General features: G+C 58.8%; 1 protein-coding gene across 4 annotated transcripts in view; it reads left to right on the top strand.

The window, feature by feature from the left end:
* The window catches only part of CACNA2D2 (calcium voltage-gated channel auxiliary subunit alpha2delta 2), a 143663-nt gene that overhangs the window by 115874 nt on the left and 9615 nt on the right, over positions 1-18174 (top strand). For 2 of the 4 annotated variants that reach the window (XM_019634334.1, XM_019634343.1), the window contains exons 5-23: positions 3572-3616; positions 6813-6954; positions 10019-10150; positions 10342-10399; positions 11089-11139; positions 11267-11366; positions 11480-11638; positions 11874-11981; positions 12090-12168; positions 12742-12791; positions 12967-13056; positions 13265-13336; positions 13545-13619; positions 14855-14929; positions 15008-15079; positions 15161-15232; positions 15334-15395; positions 16262-16338; positions 17522-17542. In XM_019634334.1, the coding sequence (XP_019489879.1) occupies positions 3572-3616; positions 6813-6954; positions 10019-10150; positions 10342-10399; positions 11089-11139; positions 11267-11366; positions 11480-11638; positions 11874-11981; positions 12090-12168; positions 12742-12791; positions 12967-13056; positions 13265-13336; positions 13545-13619; positions 14855-14929; positions 15008-15079; positions 15161-15232; positions 15334-15395; positions 16262-16338; positions 17522-17542 (1540 nt within the window). The remainder of the gene's footprint in view (positions 1-3571; positions 3617-6812; positions 6955-10018; positions 10151-10341; positions 10400-11088; positions 11140-11266; positions 11367-11479; positions 11639-11873; positions 11982-12089; positions 12169-12741; positions 12792-12966; positions 13057-13264; positions 13337-13544; positions 13620-14854; positions 14930-15007; positions 15080-15160; positions 15233-15333; positions 15396-16261; positions 16339-17521; positions 17543-18174) is intronic. The other 2 variants (XM_019634349.1, XM_019634354.1) reach the window with 1 other exon arrangement.

Genomic DNA, 18174 nt, shown 5'->3' on the forward strand with positions numbered 1-18174 from the left:
GGACCTGCAGGAGACAAAGCCCTGCCCTGGAAATCTAACCCGCGGGAAGCAGTCCTACCCCAGGGGGTCTGATGGGGGAGACACAGCCCTACCCTGAGGAGTCTGATAGGAGAAGTAGCTCCGCCCAGGAATCTCAAGGGAGGGCTATGAAGGCTGGGCTAGGCCAGGCCAGAGGAGCCGGCTGGACAGAACAGGTGGCCTCCCTGGCCTGAGGTCTGCCCCAGCCATCGGGCCTGCTGCCTGCCTCTCTGCCAAGCCGGCGACAGACGGCTCTCTCAGAAAACAGTCCTCTTGGCTGAGCTAAGCTGGCAGTGAGCCAGGGCAGGAAGGCCAAGCGTCCTCACTGGTGTAGCCGGGTAGCTGGCCTGGGCCCTACACAGAGGCCTGGTGGGCAGGCGACAGTCAGGTCTGGCCAGGCCACTGCAGCCGCCTTCCACGGTGCCAAACTGCTATTCCCCATGCTCACCCCATGCTCGTGTCCTCACCCTGTTCCCCACCCGCCAAGACCCCTAATGCCCTCTCTTGGGCTTTACTCCAGCTAAGGAGTGTATGTGTCATCTATACAGGGGCCATGAGGGCCCCCCAGTCCCACCCCTCATATGTCATCTCTGTACAGAAAGCCACATGGCAGGGGGTAGATGTGTGAATTACAAGGGGTGATTCTCCCACCCCTTCCCAGTTTGAGGAAAATGGCCCCAAGAATACCAAGTAACACAGGGGGGTGTCAGGGGTATGGACCCTGGACCTTAATGATGTCTGTTTCTCCCCAGCCAGGGTCTTTCCCATGTTCAGGCCCCTCCCAGGGCTGTGGAGTTGAAAACATGAGGGTCCCGGCCCGTGCGTAGGGTTGACCCTCCCTCCTGGGGACATCCAGCTCCCTGTCCTCTTAGCACCCTCAGAGGAGGCAGCACCATGATTTTATAAGTTGGAAGTCCTGACCCTGAGGTAAAGTCTCCCTGAGGCTGCAGGATTTAACAGGCACCCTTGCCTCATCGGTGAGATAGGGCGACCCCTGGGGGTCCTCATGGGGCCGCTGGGGTCTGCACTCACTGCTCAGGATTCCAGAGCTCAAGTATTCAGGTCAGGGCTGAGGCCAGGACCCTTTGCCAAGTCCCCTGTGTGTCATTGCTCAGTGGTGCTGCCTCCTTGTCTAACCCAGAGGTAGGCGCTAACGGGGACACTGGGCACTGGGCAGGCCAAAGCAGACCCAGAGGCCTTTCCAGGGACTCTCCCACCCCGACCCCGATATCTCCATCCTGCCACGCCCCCAGCTCCACATCACATCAAGCAAAGCCATCACAGCTGGGCTTGCTATGTGTTTTCACACACGTGACCTTGCCCGTCACCACTGCACGCTAATGCTACTCTTGACCAAGAAAGGGCTGGCTGGCCCTCCAAAGTGGGAGAGGCAGGGAGGAATCCTGCCCACATGCACCCCAGCCCCTAGGGACAAGGACTGCATACACACTCCTGAGCCTCACCCGTGGTGTCCAGGAGGCTGGAGTCCTCCTGAAGGACACGTTCCCCCGTATTCCTGATGCCACCAACACCTGATCCTCTGCTAAAACCATGAAATAGGACAAGGAGAGAAAGGGAGCCATTGGAGCAGCTGGAGGCGTGGCTAAGTGAAGGCCTGGGTGTCCCAGGGACGGAGGTGCATGCAGGACCCACATGACCTATGAGGGAGCCCAGGGCTCCGACCCCCAGCCATGCCCTTCCCTGTCCTTGCGGAAGATTTGCCTAAAAAGTTGGACAGTGAAGCCCCCGTGCTAATCTGCAGTCCTCCCACCACGCTGCCTGTTCTCACTGAGAGCCGTGTTTATAACCCCCTTTTAGATAACAAATCACATTTTCTTTTCTCCAGCGACTGTGTTGAATTGATATTTTTTCCCCTCGGTTTAATGGGTTTGTATGTTCAGGAATGATCTTCATCAACCGAAACTCCTTATTGTGTTTGATGTAATGTCAGCTTTCATTACGCGCTTCGGTCGGAGCCGGCGCAGGGGAAAGGCCGAGCACCCTGGAGCCTGGGCCGTGGCCCCACCCCCACCCGGCCCACTGGGCTCCAGCCTTCCTGGGCTGGTGGGTGGGCAGGTGTGGAGGGGTTGGAGATGGGTCGGGAAAGCGGGCTGAGCCAAGTTTCCAAGGCTCTCTTATCCCTGTCATAGTGTCCTCATCTATATGGCGGGGTCACAGGGCTGTTGGGAGAACCTGGAATTTAACGTGTGCCAACCACTAGATACAGCGGATGCCTCAGATGACTAAAACTATCAGGTGGCCTTTGGTCTCATCAGGAGGTTGTGGCCTTGCCCAAGATGGTGCCAGGCATGTAGTCAATGTTCCAGAATGCTTGCATTATGCCTGTGGGTCCCGCCAGCAGCCTGTACCCCCCAGACCATTGGTGGGAAACAACCCACGACCATTCCCCACAACAAGCCTTAGTTTGATCACCTCAAACCATGGCCTCAGACCCAGCACCTGGGCAGTCGCCAGGGCCAAGCTCCTCCCTGAAGCATGAGGACCCTGAGCTCAGAGAGAACAGTACAGCTCTGAGGTCACACAGCAAATGGAGCCCAGCCAGGCCCAGGCATGGGGCGGCCAAGATGACTTCTGCTCACCATGGAGTAAGTGCTGGCTCTGTGCATGCTGTTCTACAGCCAGACCCTTGGGAGCACACTTGGTCATCACCCCCATTTGCAGACCACAAAGAAACAGGCTCCCAGTGAGCGAGGGACTGCCAGAGCCATGCTGCAGGTTTTGCTGTACAAAACAGGGCTGAGGAGCACCAGGGGAGGGCGACCCCGACAGTGGCATCCCATGTCCTGGCCCTGGGGCCCATCGGGGCCGGAGTGGGGTGGCCCCTCCTGAGTGGGTGGCACTTGATGGCACCAGATTCACCTTCTGGCAGCTTCTGTCAGCCATGCTCAGTTCTGATTAAAGATCATTAAACATGAAATTAGCTCATTTGTGTTACGGGTCCCCCAGGTGGCCAGTGCTTATGACACACAGATGGCCAAGAACCTAGGCGGCGGGCAGGCGGGTGAGGCCAGGGCGGGTGGGGTGAGCACAGGCAGTGAGGGCTGGGAGGCAGGCTCCAGGCTGGGCTTTGTTTTCTCCCAGTCCTGTTGTGTAAACCCCTTGCATTTCACAACAAATCACAGATAATTAATAAGTACATGCCCGTAATGAGCAGGCTTTTTAATAGAAGAAATTGGAAGATGCGGTGTCAAGTCATTATTTCACTCTTGCCCAGACTCGGCTCTGTTTTTCCATCTTCCTCACTCCCCCTGGTTCTGCCTCAGCCAGAATCTCAGCAGATAGGCTGGCTCTGACCCTACGTCTCCGCATGGCTGCAGTGCAGAGACCCTGGTCCTGGAGTCAGTGAGGGCCCCTGAGGACCAGCCCTGGTCTGGTCTTCAGGGACATTCCCACCCTGACTCGTCCTGCCTCCCTGGACGGCAGCTCTGAATGGAGGAATCTGAGGGGGCCATTCCAGGCCTTGGGGCTGGGGGTTCTGGCTGCACCTCAGGAGACCTTGAGCTGTGGTGTTGAGGCCTCTCTCCCCAACCAGGAGGAAGACATCGTGTACTATGATGCCAAGGCTGACGCTGAGCTGGTAAGTGCCCCTACCTACGCTGGGGGGAGGGGCCGCTGCCAGAGCCACGTGCTTTCTCTGAGCTCATGGCCTCAGCTGGAAAATGAGTGTTGGGACTTAGTGCCCTTTGGGATCCTGAGCTCGAGCCCGCAGGGTTGTGTTGGCACAGAACCCCACCCTACATCCCCCACAAACCCCTAGAGGCCCAGACACCTCCAAGGCTGTGTCTCTGTGGCACCAAGGGGCACAGCTTCACTGCACAGTGTGGGGCAGGCCCAGACCCGGCCGTGGGCAGGGCAGTGAGGCGCTCGGACCTCCTCCCATAGGTCAGCTCAGGTGCCAGCGTCAAGAGGGGTGCTGAGTCCTAGGAGAGCAGGGAACAGAGGGAGCAGTTGGAGAGGGCTTTCTGGAAGTGGCAGGCAGGCCAGGATACAGGATGCAATGCCATCCATGTGTTTTTCAGATCAGCGCAGGCACCCTCCCCTATGGGGAGGGGAACAGCAGCTCAGTGGGCTGAGCACCCCACAGCCTGGCCCCACAGTCAGTGCTTGGCCCTGTGCTCAGTCAGTCTCGTCCCAGCTGCAGAGAAAGCCCAGGTCCCGTGCCTGCCTGTTCTTTTGGTGACGGAGACCATTTGGGTGGGATGGGGCCTACAGAGGAGACCAGGGTGTCGAGGGGCAGAGCCCGTGGAGTGGACAGTGTTTGGAGAGCTTGTCAAGGCCCAAGTCAATCTGCCTGCCTTTGAGGCAATAGTTGAACCCAATTGTCTTCTCTGAAAACAGAGGTGTCACAATAGCTCAGTCTCTGGGTTCCCACCTGTGCTGGCTGTTGCAAGAGACCCAAAATCCAGTCTTCCTTTCCTTATTGGCCTGGGGGGGGGGGGTTCCTGAGAGGAGGAGCCGGCGTGCCCAATGACACCAGCAGGTGGGCAGGCTGGAAGGGATCCCTGCAGAGGGTCCGCGGTGCCAGGCTGGCCTGGAGGGAACCTCCGGGAGGGCAGGCGGGCAGGGGGCCTGAGAAGGAGGGCTGGGTGGGCTACAGCAGGTGTGCTTTCCCCTTGGCTGAGCCTCCGTGGCTCCCAGAGAAGTTGCTAAAATTAAAGCTGGAATCTGAAATTCAAATGAAGAGCGAACCTTTAATTAGACCCTGAATCTAATTCCTTACCCCCCTCGGCAGCGGGCTGTAATTTTAGCAATCAGTGCATTAAATATAAACCAGGAGACTGCGATTGCCCACCGTACAAAGCCCTGGGCGTGAGGGTGGCACTGAGGGGCTCCTTGGCCAGTGCGGGGCCCAGCCCCCTGCCAGGGCTGTGAACTCCCAGCTCCCAGCGGCCCCCAATAGATCCAGGACCCTCAGCCCCTTGGATAGCTGCTGGGGGTCTAGGGCAGCCCAAGGGGAAAGATTACCCTTGGTGGGGCTGGGCTGGGGTCAGGTAATCCAAAAACTCGGCCCGGCCCGGCCCTGGTATAAATTCTGCACATACACATTTGCCGACACCCCTGCTTGTTGTGTTGTTTTGTTTTTTTAATCTTTGCCAGAGGTACAGTTAGAGATCTTTCTAGACCATTTACTTTTAAATTACCAGCCAGAAGGTGGGGGTGGGGGAAAGAGAAGGAAGGAAAAAAGTTCGCCAGCTGATAGCTTATCAGAACGGAATCCAAATGTCACATTAGTTGGGAAAGTTGGGAGATTAAATTTTCCAGCGCCCTTCATCTGCCGCTGACATTTCAGGGGCTTTCTTCTCCCGAGTCTACCCCTCCTCCTCGCAGAACGTGAGTGGCTCATGCCTCAGAGGCGGCAGCTCCCCGCTCTGGCCTCTGCTGGGCAGCTGCTGCCTGGCTTTACCCAGCACCCAGGAGCATCTGAGGGTCCTCCTAGGGTGTGCCGAAGTGGGCGGAGGGGCACGCTGGGGGCACAATAGGAGGGCAGCACGTGTCTTGGCTTGTGCTGCACAAAACAACCCTTGAAGAAATGAAAAGGGATTTGCTGCAGGCCCTTCAGAGCCGTGCCAGCACCCACACAGGCCAGCCACTGCACCCCCTGTCCAGGAGCACTCCGAGGGTGGGGAGAGCACATCTAGCCGGGTGGGGACACCTTTTCCCCAGACAAGACACGGCCTGGACAAAAGCCTGGAGACAGGAGCCGAGGGATGTGCCCAGGACCCAGTGAGCGGTGGGGTCAGCTGTCGCTGTGCGATCCACCACGGAGAGGACAGGAGCTGAGACTGGTGCCAAGTGTGGTCACAGGGCTCTTGCGGGGCCGTGAGGGCGCGTGGAGAGCCGCTGAGCTCCTTCCCCCCAGCACACACAGTCCCCCAGCTCTGTCCCCTGCCCTGCCTGCCTTTCCCCTCTCTCAGCTTCACTCCCCACCACCATTTTTCCTTCGCCCTTGCACACCTGCACCTGTGCCTACCCACCCCCATTGGCTGCGGCGTCAACACTGTCATCGCCGACCCACTCCTGCCAGCCTGTGGTGGTGGGCGGGGGTGCACAGCGCATGCCCAGCCTGCCCGGCCAGAGATGCAGTAATTGGCACCTGTCAGGCGGCTGCAGCTCAGTTTAGAAAGTCAACAGGGGCCTTTACAGTCCTGCTGCCAGCGGGCGCCGCAAACCCTGCTTCCAGAGGTTACTGGGTCCCAGTGCCAGCCCCTACCCCAGCCCAGCTCTCCCGGCTGACTCCCCAGTTCAGCCCATAGAGCCACCCTACTGTAGAGGGTGGTGGCCCTCCCCCAGACGGGGCCAGGGCCCCCTCCCTGTCACCAAAGGAACTCCATGGGGGCGGGAGGGGGGCCCGGTGGGGGCTGTGGGTCTCTGAGCTCCTGGAAAGGGCTGACAGGCCTGTGGTTGCACAAGGCACGTCCCGGAGGCAGAGGTCTGCAGCCCGCTCTTCATGGGCTCCAGGACTTGCCTCCTTTGCTGATAATTCGTTTTCAAGGATGTCAGGAAGGGGTTGGGCTTGGTTTTGGTTTTGGAATTTGAGTTTAGCAAATGTGGGGATGGTGGGTGGGGCGGGTGGGGGAGGTGGAAGCCACAGGCCTCTTGGGTGAGGGGTCCTTCTGTCCCTGTGTCTCCCCACCTCTGTCTCTGCGTGTGACTGCAATAGTCTGATGCCCCTACGGCCTAGACTCTGGCCCTCCCCTGTCCGCAGACATGTCTGACCTCATTCCACCGCTGCTGACCCTGACATTGCCGTGGTGGGGTGTTGCTTTCTGCAGGATGACCCTGAGAGTGAGGATGTGGAGAGGGGCTCCAAGGCCAGCACCCTAAGGCTGGACTTCATTGAGGACCCAAACTTCAAGAACAAGGTCAACTATTCGTACACGGCAGTGCAGATCCCCACGGATATCTACAAAGGCTGTGAGTGTGCCTGTGATCAGCCTTCCCCACCCCCCATGGAGCCAAGGCCCACTGCCCAGGCACTGCCAGGTCCCAGGTGCCCGGCCACCCACCGTCAGCCCCCTACACCCAAGGTCACATGTGCTCACTTCTCAGGCTCGCCCACATGCAGGCATCAAACCACTTGCAGGCACGGCCTCACAGAAGCTACAAAACACAGAGCCTTTCCCCCTGTGCATGGTTACCCCCCATGTGTGCACACACTCCCATGCAAATACATGCACACCAGCGTTCCCCCACATGCTGGGCCGAGGCCGGCCCCAAAGCAGCTCTCCCCTACCCTCCCCCATTCCCTGGCCCCACATAGGAATGGTGGAGGAGCTACCACATCAGACAGACACTGGGGCTGGGAGCAACTGCTCACACAGACACCAACCAACCCTGTAACACCTCCCTCCTGCTCCTTGGCATGGGGGAGTGGGTAGAGGGTGGCTGAGATTCCAAGCTCTACAGACAGGGCAGTTTTGCACATCGGGGAAACCAGGTCACTGCAGCTAGAAGGATTTCAGTCAGACATGAGGAGGAACTTACCGAAGGTCTTGGGAAGTATAAGGGGAGGAGGCCAAGAGTCAGACACTAGATGGGGAGCTCTAGCAGCAGCATTTAAGGCTCAGGGGTCTGTTGATTCTGACATAATTCTGTGGGCACCTACAGGGTAACCTTAGAATCCAGGGGGCCCACCAGGTAGAGGTCTTCGGGCAAAGGTCCCCGAACTTCTGAGTAGTCTCCAGAATCTAGGGCATCCTCCGGGGTCCTCAGGGAGGTCCCCTCCACCCTTAGGGTCAGCAAGGCCTCTGGGCAACCTCAGGTGGGGGTAAGGGTGGATGCCGCCCCACCCCCTTCACAGGCCACCTGCCTGAGCCAGTGGAGGGACGCTATCACAAGCAACCACGCTAATTAAAACAGGAGCCACATCGCCCTCCCTAGTCACCCCTCGCTACCCACACAAATTACATTTTATATGTTTTTTATTTACTGTGTCACTTTTAATTAAATCTGTAATCGCCTGCCTGAGGGGGCATGGTCCCCGTTTCCCAACTCAGCGTGATCTGAGAGTCTGCACGTGGGTGTGGGCGTGTGCGTGGGGGTCTGGGGAGTAGGCCCTTTCCAGGCGGAGGGCTGGAGTGTTTGCACACGTGCTGTCTGGCGGTGAGTACATGTGTGTGTGCGCGTGTGGTCGTGGACACCTGCGGAGACAGCCGAGCCAGGCCAGGAGTCTTCTCTTGGCTCTTGACCTGAGTCGGGAATACCCTGCTGCCAGCAGCTAGATGGGCTTCCAGGATGATCGGATGATCTGCTCTGAGCCTCTCATTGTGCAGATGGGGAAACTGAGGCCCAGCAATGGGACTTGCCGGGCAGACTCTCCTAAGGCAGATAGTACTGTGTGAAACGTTTGCGAGCCTGACTTTATTTTTTTCCTTAAAGAGAAAAATAGAAATTGTTCAACTCACTAAGTTTCTAGATTAGGAACAGGACCATAACGTACTGTTCAATAGGCACAGCCAATGCTAGAAATGTGTTTTGTTTTCACATTATGGTCAGTTAAGGGAAGCGGCAGGGACACAGAGAGGGAAGTGAGAGCAGAGGGGGAGGGATTGGGCAGCAGACAAGATGCAACAGAGACCCCACATTAGAGAGGAAGAAAAAGGAAGGAAGAGTGCCCTTGGCGTCCCGGGCTGTGGGCAGAGCCTGGAGCACGTGTATCTTTAAATCGTAGCTCTTCGTCTGCTCTGAAGGTGTCAGTGCTCACAGCTGCACTCTGAGGAGAGCGGCAGGGCCTTTGAAGACATTCTCTGGTTCTCACTTGGGGTGGATCTTTGACAGGGACCGTGGGGTGAGGGGTGATGGTGTCAGGGCTCCACCTGGGAAGAAAGGAGGTGGAAGAAACTGGAGGAAGAAGTAGCCCTGGGGGGAGGGGGGGACAGAGGCCTGGCAGTAACAGGTGTCCAACTCCCGCTGGGGTTTTTTAGCATCGCACAAGCAGGGACGGGTACACTGCACGTGTGAAAACACATGCCACACACACATCAGCAGATTTAGGGCTGTCCGGAATTGAGTGGCAGGGTTACTGCTCAAGCCATTTGAGTCTGTACCCGGGTGCAGGGAGCTGAAGGCTGGAGTTCATCCATCTGAGAGGAACCTGGCTCTGTGCGTGTGCTCAGGATGGGTCTAGCCAGGTGCAGCCACAGAGGCTGAGGGAAAGGGAGGGTGGGGGTAACTGGCCGTGGGAGGCTGTGAGAGCAGGACCCATTGGCGTTGTCCTGTAGGTGCAGAATGGTGTGTAGGTATGAGGATGTGAGTCCCTGTGCCCATGGCAGCAGTTGGGCTGCTGGGCAGGTAGGTTTGGGGGTGAGGGCATCACACACCTGGCTGGAAACATGGAGGTTAGATGCAGGTATAAATGCAGGCTGTGTGTGTGTGTGTGCGCGCACACGTGCCTGTGTTAGAGCAGGATCATGGCACAGCCCCTGCCCCTCCAAGAACCCCCGCCCCCACCCCTGCCTGCTCCTGGCCCCAGTTGATTAATCATGGAGCTGAGTGGCTTCCAGCTTATCAGGTACCTTAATAGCTGAATAATTCCAGCCCCATCATCGAGCCCTTAATTGCTTTCTTGTGGCTGCAGCCCGGAGTGCATGCTGAGTGGGTGAGCTCTCAGGGGACCTGCCACCAGCTCCAGGCAGCATGCTGGATTGGCACCCCAACTTACACACTCCCTGCCACCTGGGCGGCCCCCCTCCAGGGGCCACAGGTCACAACTGCCCTACCTGATCATGTAGGTCCTGGCTGAAGGGCAGACTCAGCTGTTTCTTTGATGACTGGGGCGGGGGGGGGGGGGACCAGGAAGTCTTCCTGGAGGAGCTGGTGCAGCCCCAGCCGAGCCCTGGGGGAACGAGGAAAAGCCTGGATCGGCGGAGAGCAGGCGAGGCTTTCTAAGTGGGGGGACTCATGCATGGGTGTCATCGTGGTGGGGTTCAGCAGGGGACAGCCCAGATGCTTCCCACCCCAGCCCCGTGCTTCCCCACAGCCACCGTCATCCTCAATGAGCTCAACTGGACGGAGGCCCTGGAGAATGTGTTCACCGAGAACCGCAGGCAGGACCCCACCCTGCTGTGGCAGGTCTTTGGCAGTGCCACGGGAGTCACCCGCTACTACCCAGGTAGGTACCAGCCCGTCTCCCCTTCCACTCAGCACCATGTCCTCCTCCATCTCCCAGCCCGCTCATCCTGGGGCGTGTGGGGTAGGATGGTCACCCCGTAGGCTGCAGAGCGACCTGGCCACTCCAGCAAGGTCTGCCTACCCAGGCCAGGCCCTTCTCTGCCAGCCCCCCTCACATCTTTCCCCCCACAGCTACCCCATGGCGAGCCCCCAAGAAAATCGACCTGTACGACGTCCGAAGGAGACCCTGGTGAGCGAGCAAGGAGGGGCTGGGCAGGGACACCCCCTTGGCTCCGCCACCTCTCCCGCCTGCTCCCCTCCCTCCTGATATCCAGGCCTCTGAGCAGGGCGCAGCCAGCTCTATCCAATTTTCATTTCACACATCGTTGCCACTGGAAAATGGATCCCATCACCCAGGCAGGCCTCCCAGCTGCCTCTGCCCCCGTCCACTGCCCGGCACTCCACCCCTTCGGGACTGAGGGATGGGACCAGTGGAGGTTCCCGAGGGAGAATGCCAGCCCCCATTCCACCCATCTGAGCCCTGGAGACACCCCCACCCTCCGCTCTGCCTCTCCTGCAGTAGCCCATGACCTTCCTTCCTGCCACCTATTCAATCCCATATATAGTTAGACTCTGCCCTTGGGACCTCAACCTGGGCTAGGGGACATGACAGGCCACTGAGGCCAAGGACCATGCCTCCGGTCCCCTCTCCAGATCACCTTCTCACCCCTCCTTAGAGTCATTCACATGCTGGGCGACCGGGTCACTCATGGCAGGGGCAAGGATTGTTGTATTAAATGCGGCATCAGTGCCTAGAACCCTGTCTGGCCCACGTAGGAGATGCTCAATACAATCTGTTGCATCAACATGTGGGTAAAGGAAGGAAGGATCCACAAGGTCCCCATGAGTCTGGCCCTAACTGAGGCTTCTCCTGGACAGGTACATCCAGGGGGCCTCGTCACCCAAAGACATGGTCATCATCGTGGATGTGTGAGTGGGTGATGCCGGCAGGTGGGGTGGGGGCAGGCAAGGGGCTAGAATCTGCTGCCTGGGGACACCCTGGGGGAATAGCCAAAGAACACCTGAGGCCTACCTGGCACCTTTGTGACCTCCACAGGAGTGGCAGCGTGAGTGGCCTCACCCTGAAACTGATGAAGACGTCTGTCTGTGAGATGCTGGACACACTCTCGGACGATGACTATGTGAACGTAGCCTCAGTAGGTGCCAAGGGGGACAGGTGGGCCAGGAATGGGTCGCCCTTACCTGCCCGTATGTCAGCTGCCTGCCCTAGCCAGCTTGAGGCCCCTAACCACCCTTGCCGTCCCTGCAGTTCAACGAGAAGGCGCAGCCTGTGTCGTGCTTCACACACCTGGTGCAGGCCAATGTGCGTAACAAGAAGGTGTTCAAGGAAGCTGTGCAGGGCATGGTGGCCAAGGGCACCACAGGCTACAAGGCCGGCTTCGAGTATGCCTTCGACCAGCTGCAGAATGTGAGCCGCGTGGGTGGGCAAACGGACAGCTGGGGGCGGGCGAGGGCCGGGCCTTCATGACACTGGGAAAGTCGAGACGAATGGCCTTGTTAGCTCCCAACAGGCAGCTCAGGCAGATAGCACCATCTGCTGTGGGGGAGGACGGCCAGAGGGCCAGGCCCCCTGAGGGAGGGAGACCCACCCCAGGGCCAGGAGGGGCCAAGAGCTGCCTGACCCCACACCTGCTCCTGCCCAGTCCAACATCACCCGTGCCAACTGCAATAAAATGATCATGATGTTCACGGACGGCGGCGAGGACCGAGTACAGGACGTCTTTGAGAAGTACAATTGGCCCAATCGGACGGTGAGGCTCAGCCCAGGCAGGTGCTGCCCTGACATGGGCACAGCACAGGGTGGGGGTAGAGGGTGCTGTGCTCTGGCAGCCGCAGCAGTAACCTCAAGCCCCAAATAGGTGCGCGTGTTCACATTCTCTGTGGGGCAGCACAACTATGACGTCACGCCTCTGCAGTGGATGGCCTGCGCCAACAAAGGTACCTCACCTGGGCATCACTGCCGTGCGGCCTGCCTGCCATGCCTTGCTGTCCAATTGGGCTGCTTGTCCACCCGTCCTTGCATATGTCCAGCTTTCCAGCTGCTTGTTCATCCACTGTCCATCTTTCTATACGTGACTGTCCGTCTGTCTGTCTGTCTAACTGTCCATCTGACTGAGCATTTTTCTACCCATCTGTCTGAGTAGCCATGCCCATCTAGCTCCCAGCTTGTCTATTCCTGTGTGTCTGTTTGCTGGGCAGTCTGTCTCTCCATGCATTTGGGCCTGTCCCCTGGGTGAACTCTGAATGTCACCGCCATCCTAGAATGAGGGACATCAGGCCGCAGGCTCCTTTCTTCACCCCAGCTCTGCTTCCTTATCCCTCTCCCCTCACAGCCCCTTCCGTAGCATCATTCCCACTGACAGGGCAATGGCAGGGAGCACTAACGGGACCTGACTCAAGGAGAGTGACACCAAAAAGAGAGGGAGCCTCAGGAAATAGGGCTGCAGACATACCCCCGGGTCCAGGGTCCAGCACCACCCAGGCCCGCCTCTGCCTCCCCTTCCCTCACAGGTTACTATTTTGAGATCCCTTCCATCGGTGCCATCCGCATCAACACACAGGTGAGACTGTGGGGGGGCCCCTCCTCTAGCCCCTTGCCTCCGCGGGGACAGCGCCTTGATGGGCTGCTGTGGGGTGAGAGCGCCCCCTGGTGGCATGCTGGCACATGGGGAAGCCGAACAGGGAAAGGACACAGGAAGGGACAGACTCATGACCCCTGCCCACCGTCCCCTCCAGGAATACCTAGACGTATTGGGCAGGCCCATGGTGCTGGCAGGCAAGGAGGCCAAGCAGGTGCAGTGGACTAACGTGTATGAGGATGCGCTGGTAAGGCCTCTGGGCAAGGAAGGGGAGGGGCTGGCGACCTTCCCCATGGATGTGCCCACAGGGTCAAGTCCTTTGAGGGGTCGCTTATGGGGCTAACCCAAACAGGGGAGCAAGAAAAGTGGCCTGCATCTAAGCCTCTGCAATGAACGCTTGGAGTGGGGGCATGGCTGGCACAGGAGACTAACCCATCATCTTCCTCTACCTTCAGGGGCTGGGGTTGGTGGTGACAGGGACCCTCCCAGTATTCAACCTGACACAGGATGGCCCTGGGGAAAAGAAGGTGAGGTCCGCCACTGGGGAAGGGGGAGGCAGGCCTGGGGAGGGTTGGGCATGCCCATAGCTGGGCTGGGATGGAAGACGGATAGATGGGCCTGCAAACTGGACAGGGGCAGCTGCTTGTGAGAGCAGCTTGAGGCCTCAGGTATGGGGTGGGCAGGGAGCTCACCATGGAATTGAGCCCATTGCAGACCTCCTGCCTCTGCTCCCAGAACCAGCTGATCCTGGGAGTGATGGGCATCGATGTGGCTCTGAATGATATCAAGAGGCTGACTCCCAACTACACGGTGAGTGTCCACCTGCACGTCCTCCCTGCTCTCCCTCCCGCAGGGACACAGCCAGGCTCAGCAGAGGAGACTGATGGCGACTACAGCGCCTACCGTGGAAACCTCTGAGTTCAGGCAGTCAGGGAAGGCTTCCCGAGGAGGTGACCTTGGGCCTAGAGCTGGGGTCGTCTAATTTTCTGTAAAGGGCTAGATTATGACTATTTGAGGCCCTGCCAGCCGAAATGCTCATATTCAGCTCTGCTGTTGTATTGGGAAAACGGCCACAGACAAAACAAACAAATGGGCATGGATGTGTCCCAACACAATTTTGTTTGTGGATACTGAAATTTGAATTTTGAATAATTTTCATGTCATGAAATATAATTCTTCTTTTAATCTTTTTCAAGCATTTAAATGTGTACAGACCTTAAATATGTACAGACCATTCTTAGCTCATAGCGGTACAGTAACAGGTGGCAGGCCAGGTGTGGCCCATGGTCCTTAGCCAACCCCGGACTGTCGCATAGACAGAAGTGTTCTAGGTAGAAAGGAGGGGAAGGCACACCCGGGAGGCAAAGGGAACTCTCGAGCAAAGTCCTGAAGGTGAAAACCAGGATCATAAGCCGGGGCGGGGGAGGGGCAAGATCAGTGTGGCTGGCCCAGGGCCTGTAGCAAAGGGAATTTGGGTCTTGGTTGTGAAGTGGAGGGACGGACAAGATGTGTGTAACCACATGCTGAAACCTGAGCTATATGAAGGCGCCATGTCGTTGGCCTCCATGTGCAGTGAGAACACTGCCAAGTGCTAAGGGCGGGTGCGTGGTCTCACTCCTTCCCTTCCACCTGAAAGGGGCTCCCCAGGCCTATGGGATTCCAGGGTACTCGGCTCCCACTGAACTCTGCTGACATGGGGACCAGGAGGAGGCCGTCGTGGGGAGGGGGGAGGGGAGCAGCCGCAGCCTGTGGGGCCAGCACAGGTAGAGAGCCTGGCTGACAGCGCCATGAGAACCAGGGGTGGGAGGAGAGCTACAGAAGGCCAGGTGACTCATGGCCCCATGGAGCTGGTCAGCATAAAGGGCACCAGCCTGCTGGGCGTGGCTTGAGGAACAGGCTTGGCGCCAAGTGGTAGTGGGGGCCTGGCCCAGGCAGGCAGTTGGCACCCCCTCAGCGGCTTGGAAGGCAGGACAGGGAAGAACTCCGGAGCCCGGAGAACCCCTGCCCAGCCCTCCAGGCCCTGAGCCCCCAATCTATACCCCCAGCTTGGAGCCAACGGCTACGTGTTTGCCATTGACCTGAATGGCTACGTGTTGCTGCACCCCAACCTCAAGCCCCAGGTAAGCCAGGTAGGTGGCCTGGAGGCGGGTAAACTCTACGAGATGGGGACTCCTGACTTCCTGCCCTGCCTCATGCAGACCACCAACTTCCGGGAGCCTGTGACTCTGGACTTCCTAGATGCAGAGCTAGAGGATGAGAACAAGGAAGAGGTGAAGAAGGGAACAGGGATGGGGGATGCCCAGAACCAAGGAGGGCAGGAGCCCCGCTTCTCACACTTCTGGCCCTTCCAGATCCGTCGGAGCATGATCGACGGCAACAAGGGCCACAAGCAGATCAGAACACTGGTCAAGTCCCTGGACGAGGTGAGGGGCAGGAGGGGCAGGGAGCCAGGGTAGGCCTCCTCCTCCCCCCGACCCCACGCTTGCCTGCCAGCCCAAGTACCTGACCCCGCCTCTTCCCCCAGAGGTACATAGACGAGGTGATGCGCAACTACACCTGGGTGCCTATAAGGAGCACCAACTACAGGTGAGTGGGGCCAAGGCCGGGCGGGCAAGGGGAGGTGGCCCCCGAGCCCAGAGCCAGAGCCCAGCTGCCCCCTCCTCCCCTCCACCCCATTGTGCCAAATCCCAGTGGGGCACCAGCAAGCAGGGCTGCTCATTTCTCACCCCATGACGCTTAGTCTCCAAGGGCCTCTAACTGGCCCTTCAGGAACAAGCATTATCTCCTGGGAGCACAGGACAGACACAAGACGGTGCATCTAATGGCTCCCTGTGGCCCGCCACCCTCCCACCTCCCTCCTGCCTGGGCTGTATCCCTGGGTTGTCTGCACCCAGGATGTCATCCTCAACCCACTCACAGGCCTTTCACCAGGCAGCACAGCCTGGGAGCAGGTCCCCTGTGGGTCAGGCCCAGGCAGTGCAGGCGGTCACATCCACACCCCGGTACCAGCCCCTGCTGCCCCTCACTGTTAGGGCCAGCTCTGCTTTCAGCTGTCTCTGGGGACGGTGGACCCCACTCCCACAGCAGCACCCGCCCCAGCCTAGCTCGCTGACAGTGTTCTGCTCCTTGTGAGTTTGCTGCTGGCCAGATGGAGGAGTCTGGCTGGGCAGGTGGTGTGTTGGGGAAGGCTGTTGCGGGTGAGGGGTGGGGTGGAGATTTGCGTTGGGGCTAGGAGTTCCGAAGCCTCCAGGAGAATTTGGGGAGTGGAGGGTCCAGGCTCCTAGGCCATGAATCCCCGACCGCTAACCAGGGAAAGGTGTCCCTGGTGGTCAGGGAACGGGAGGCCGCAGCCTGGGCCTCTCTACCCAGCTCCAAGGCCGTGGGGAGGGGGTGCCAGTGTGGCCCGCCTCTCCCGGGCAGTGACCCACGTCCTTCCCCTGCCCTCCTCCCAGCCTAGGGCTCGTGCTCCCTCCCTACAGCACCTTCTACCTCCAAGCCAACCTCAGCGACCAGATCCTGCAGGTCAAGTGTAAGTGGCTGACCCCTGCCTGCGCCCTGCACCCCTGCCTCTGCCCCGCACCCTGGCCGGCCCCGGGCAGCACAGCCAGCCGCTTGCAGCCAGGTGGCCCCTCCTGCCCAGTCTGCCCACCCCCCCAGGCACCCGCAGGCTGGGGCACCAGCCCAGAAAATCTATGAAAATCTGCATGCTCGCCTTTTCTCAGATTTGGTTCCAGACCATTCTCTCATGGTTTCCGTTGAGGTTCTGTTTTTGGTTTCTCCTACTCCGTGTCTTCCCTCCTTAGCCTGCCTCCCTGAACACCTCTGAGGGCTGCATTCCCAGAAGACACCCCTCCTCTCATCTCTCCTTTCCCTTCTCCCTGCAGCTCTCTCTCACTGTGGTGTCACCCTCCAGGGTCTCTCTCTCTACCTTCTGCCCCCTTTGCTGTTCCCACAACTCATCCTCAGTCACCTTCCTCCTCACCTCAGCCCTCATCTTCTGCCTCTCTCACCGCCCTCCCAGCCCCATTCTTTCCCTTACTCTCTGCCTTTCCTTCTCCCTCTCTCTCTCCCTTCCTTCCTCCTGTTCTTCCCTCCCTTCCTCTTTCTCTTTCCCCTGCTTGCACCCCCACCTTCTATATCTCCCTCCCTCTCTTCCACTCGTTTCTGCTCATTCTCTCCATTTCTCGCTCCCACATTCCCACCCTCCCCCTCTCCCTACCCAGCACCCCTCCCTTCTCTCTCTTCTTTCAGGCTCTCTCCCATCCTGTCTTCCTCCTTCTCAGCCCTGCTCCCTTACTCCCGTCTGTCCCCCCTTCCTCTCCTCCCTGTCCCCTCTTCTGCCTGTGGCTCGTCCCTGCATGTCCTGCTCACCCTGGGCCTCCCCCGAGAGGCCCCGGAGCCTGTGGCCCCGCCTGCCCACCGCCAGAGGTCACTGGGAGGGAGGCTGGGGCTCCAGCCCCACGGGCGCCCCCACCTACCTGGCCGACTGGGGCTCATCTCCTTTGAGTTTTCTCGCTCTCTCTTTCTCTCTCATGTCGTTTTTTGCAAGAAGTTTCCTTTCGGTATGATGATGAGACACAATATTTTCATTCAAACAGCCATTGAATAAAATATTGTTTGTGCCCCTCCCCTTCCCCTCCCCCTTTTCGTTTGTTTTTGTGTTTGTGTTGTTTTTTGTTTTCCTCGCTTTCTCTCTTGGTGGACTGTCCCAGTGCCAATCAGCAAACTGAAGGGCAAGTATATTCAGAACCAGTGCACCCTCCTCTCCCCACCCCACCCGCCCTCACACCCCTGCTTGCCCCCCTCCCTGCCCAGGACCAGCCACACCCCTGCTCTCCAGGGCCCCTTCCCAGCATCCCCTTGGCTCCTCTAGTTCTTGCCTTTCCTCTGATCCCTAAACCCCTATTAGAGCCAGTGGCCCTTTCCCCTGGCCCTACCTGCAGGGTGGTTCTCCAGCGTGTTCTGAGACCTCAGGCCCCACCTCATCCTCCTCGATCCCTCCAGGCAGGCCACTATCTCCACCCCCAACCTTCTCTATCCCTCCAAGACAACTCAACAGTGGAGACAGGGCTGGATGCCTCTGCACCACCTCCTCCCCAGCAATGCAAGGGCCTGAGATGCAGGGGCCTGAGATGCAGGGGCCTGAGATGCAGGAGGTAGATCAGTCCTCAGAGGGGCTTACATGATGCTTATGGGAAAGGGCCAGGTGCATGAGGCTTCCTCTGGGAGAGTTTTCCCTCCTCTGATCTCTGTTGGTGGCTCAAGAAGCTGGCAGTCCTCCCAAGAAGAGACAGAAGGCTTTGGAAGCCTTGTGCTCTGACCCTGAGGCAAGGAGGCAGGATAACGCAGCAGCAAGGCCACTGGT

The sequence above is a fragment of the Hipposideros armiger genome, unplaced genomic scaffold (assembly GCF_001890085.2).
Source record: "Hipposideros armiger isolate ML-2016 unplaced genomic scaffold, ASM189008v1 scaffold_18, whole genome shotgun sequence".
NCBI lineage: Eukaryota > Metazoa > Chordata > Mammalia > Chiroptera > Hipposideridae > Hipposideros > Hipposideros armiger.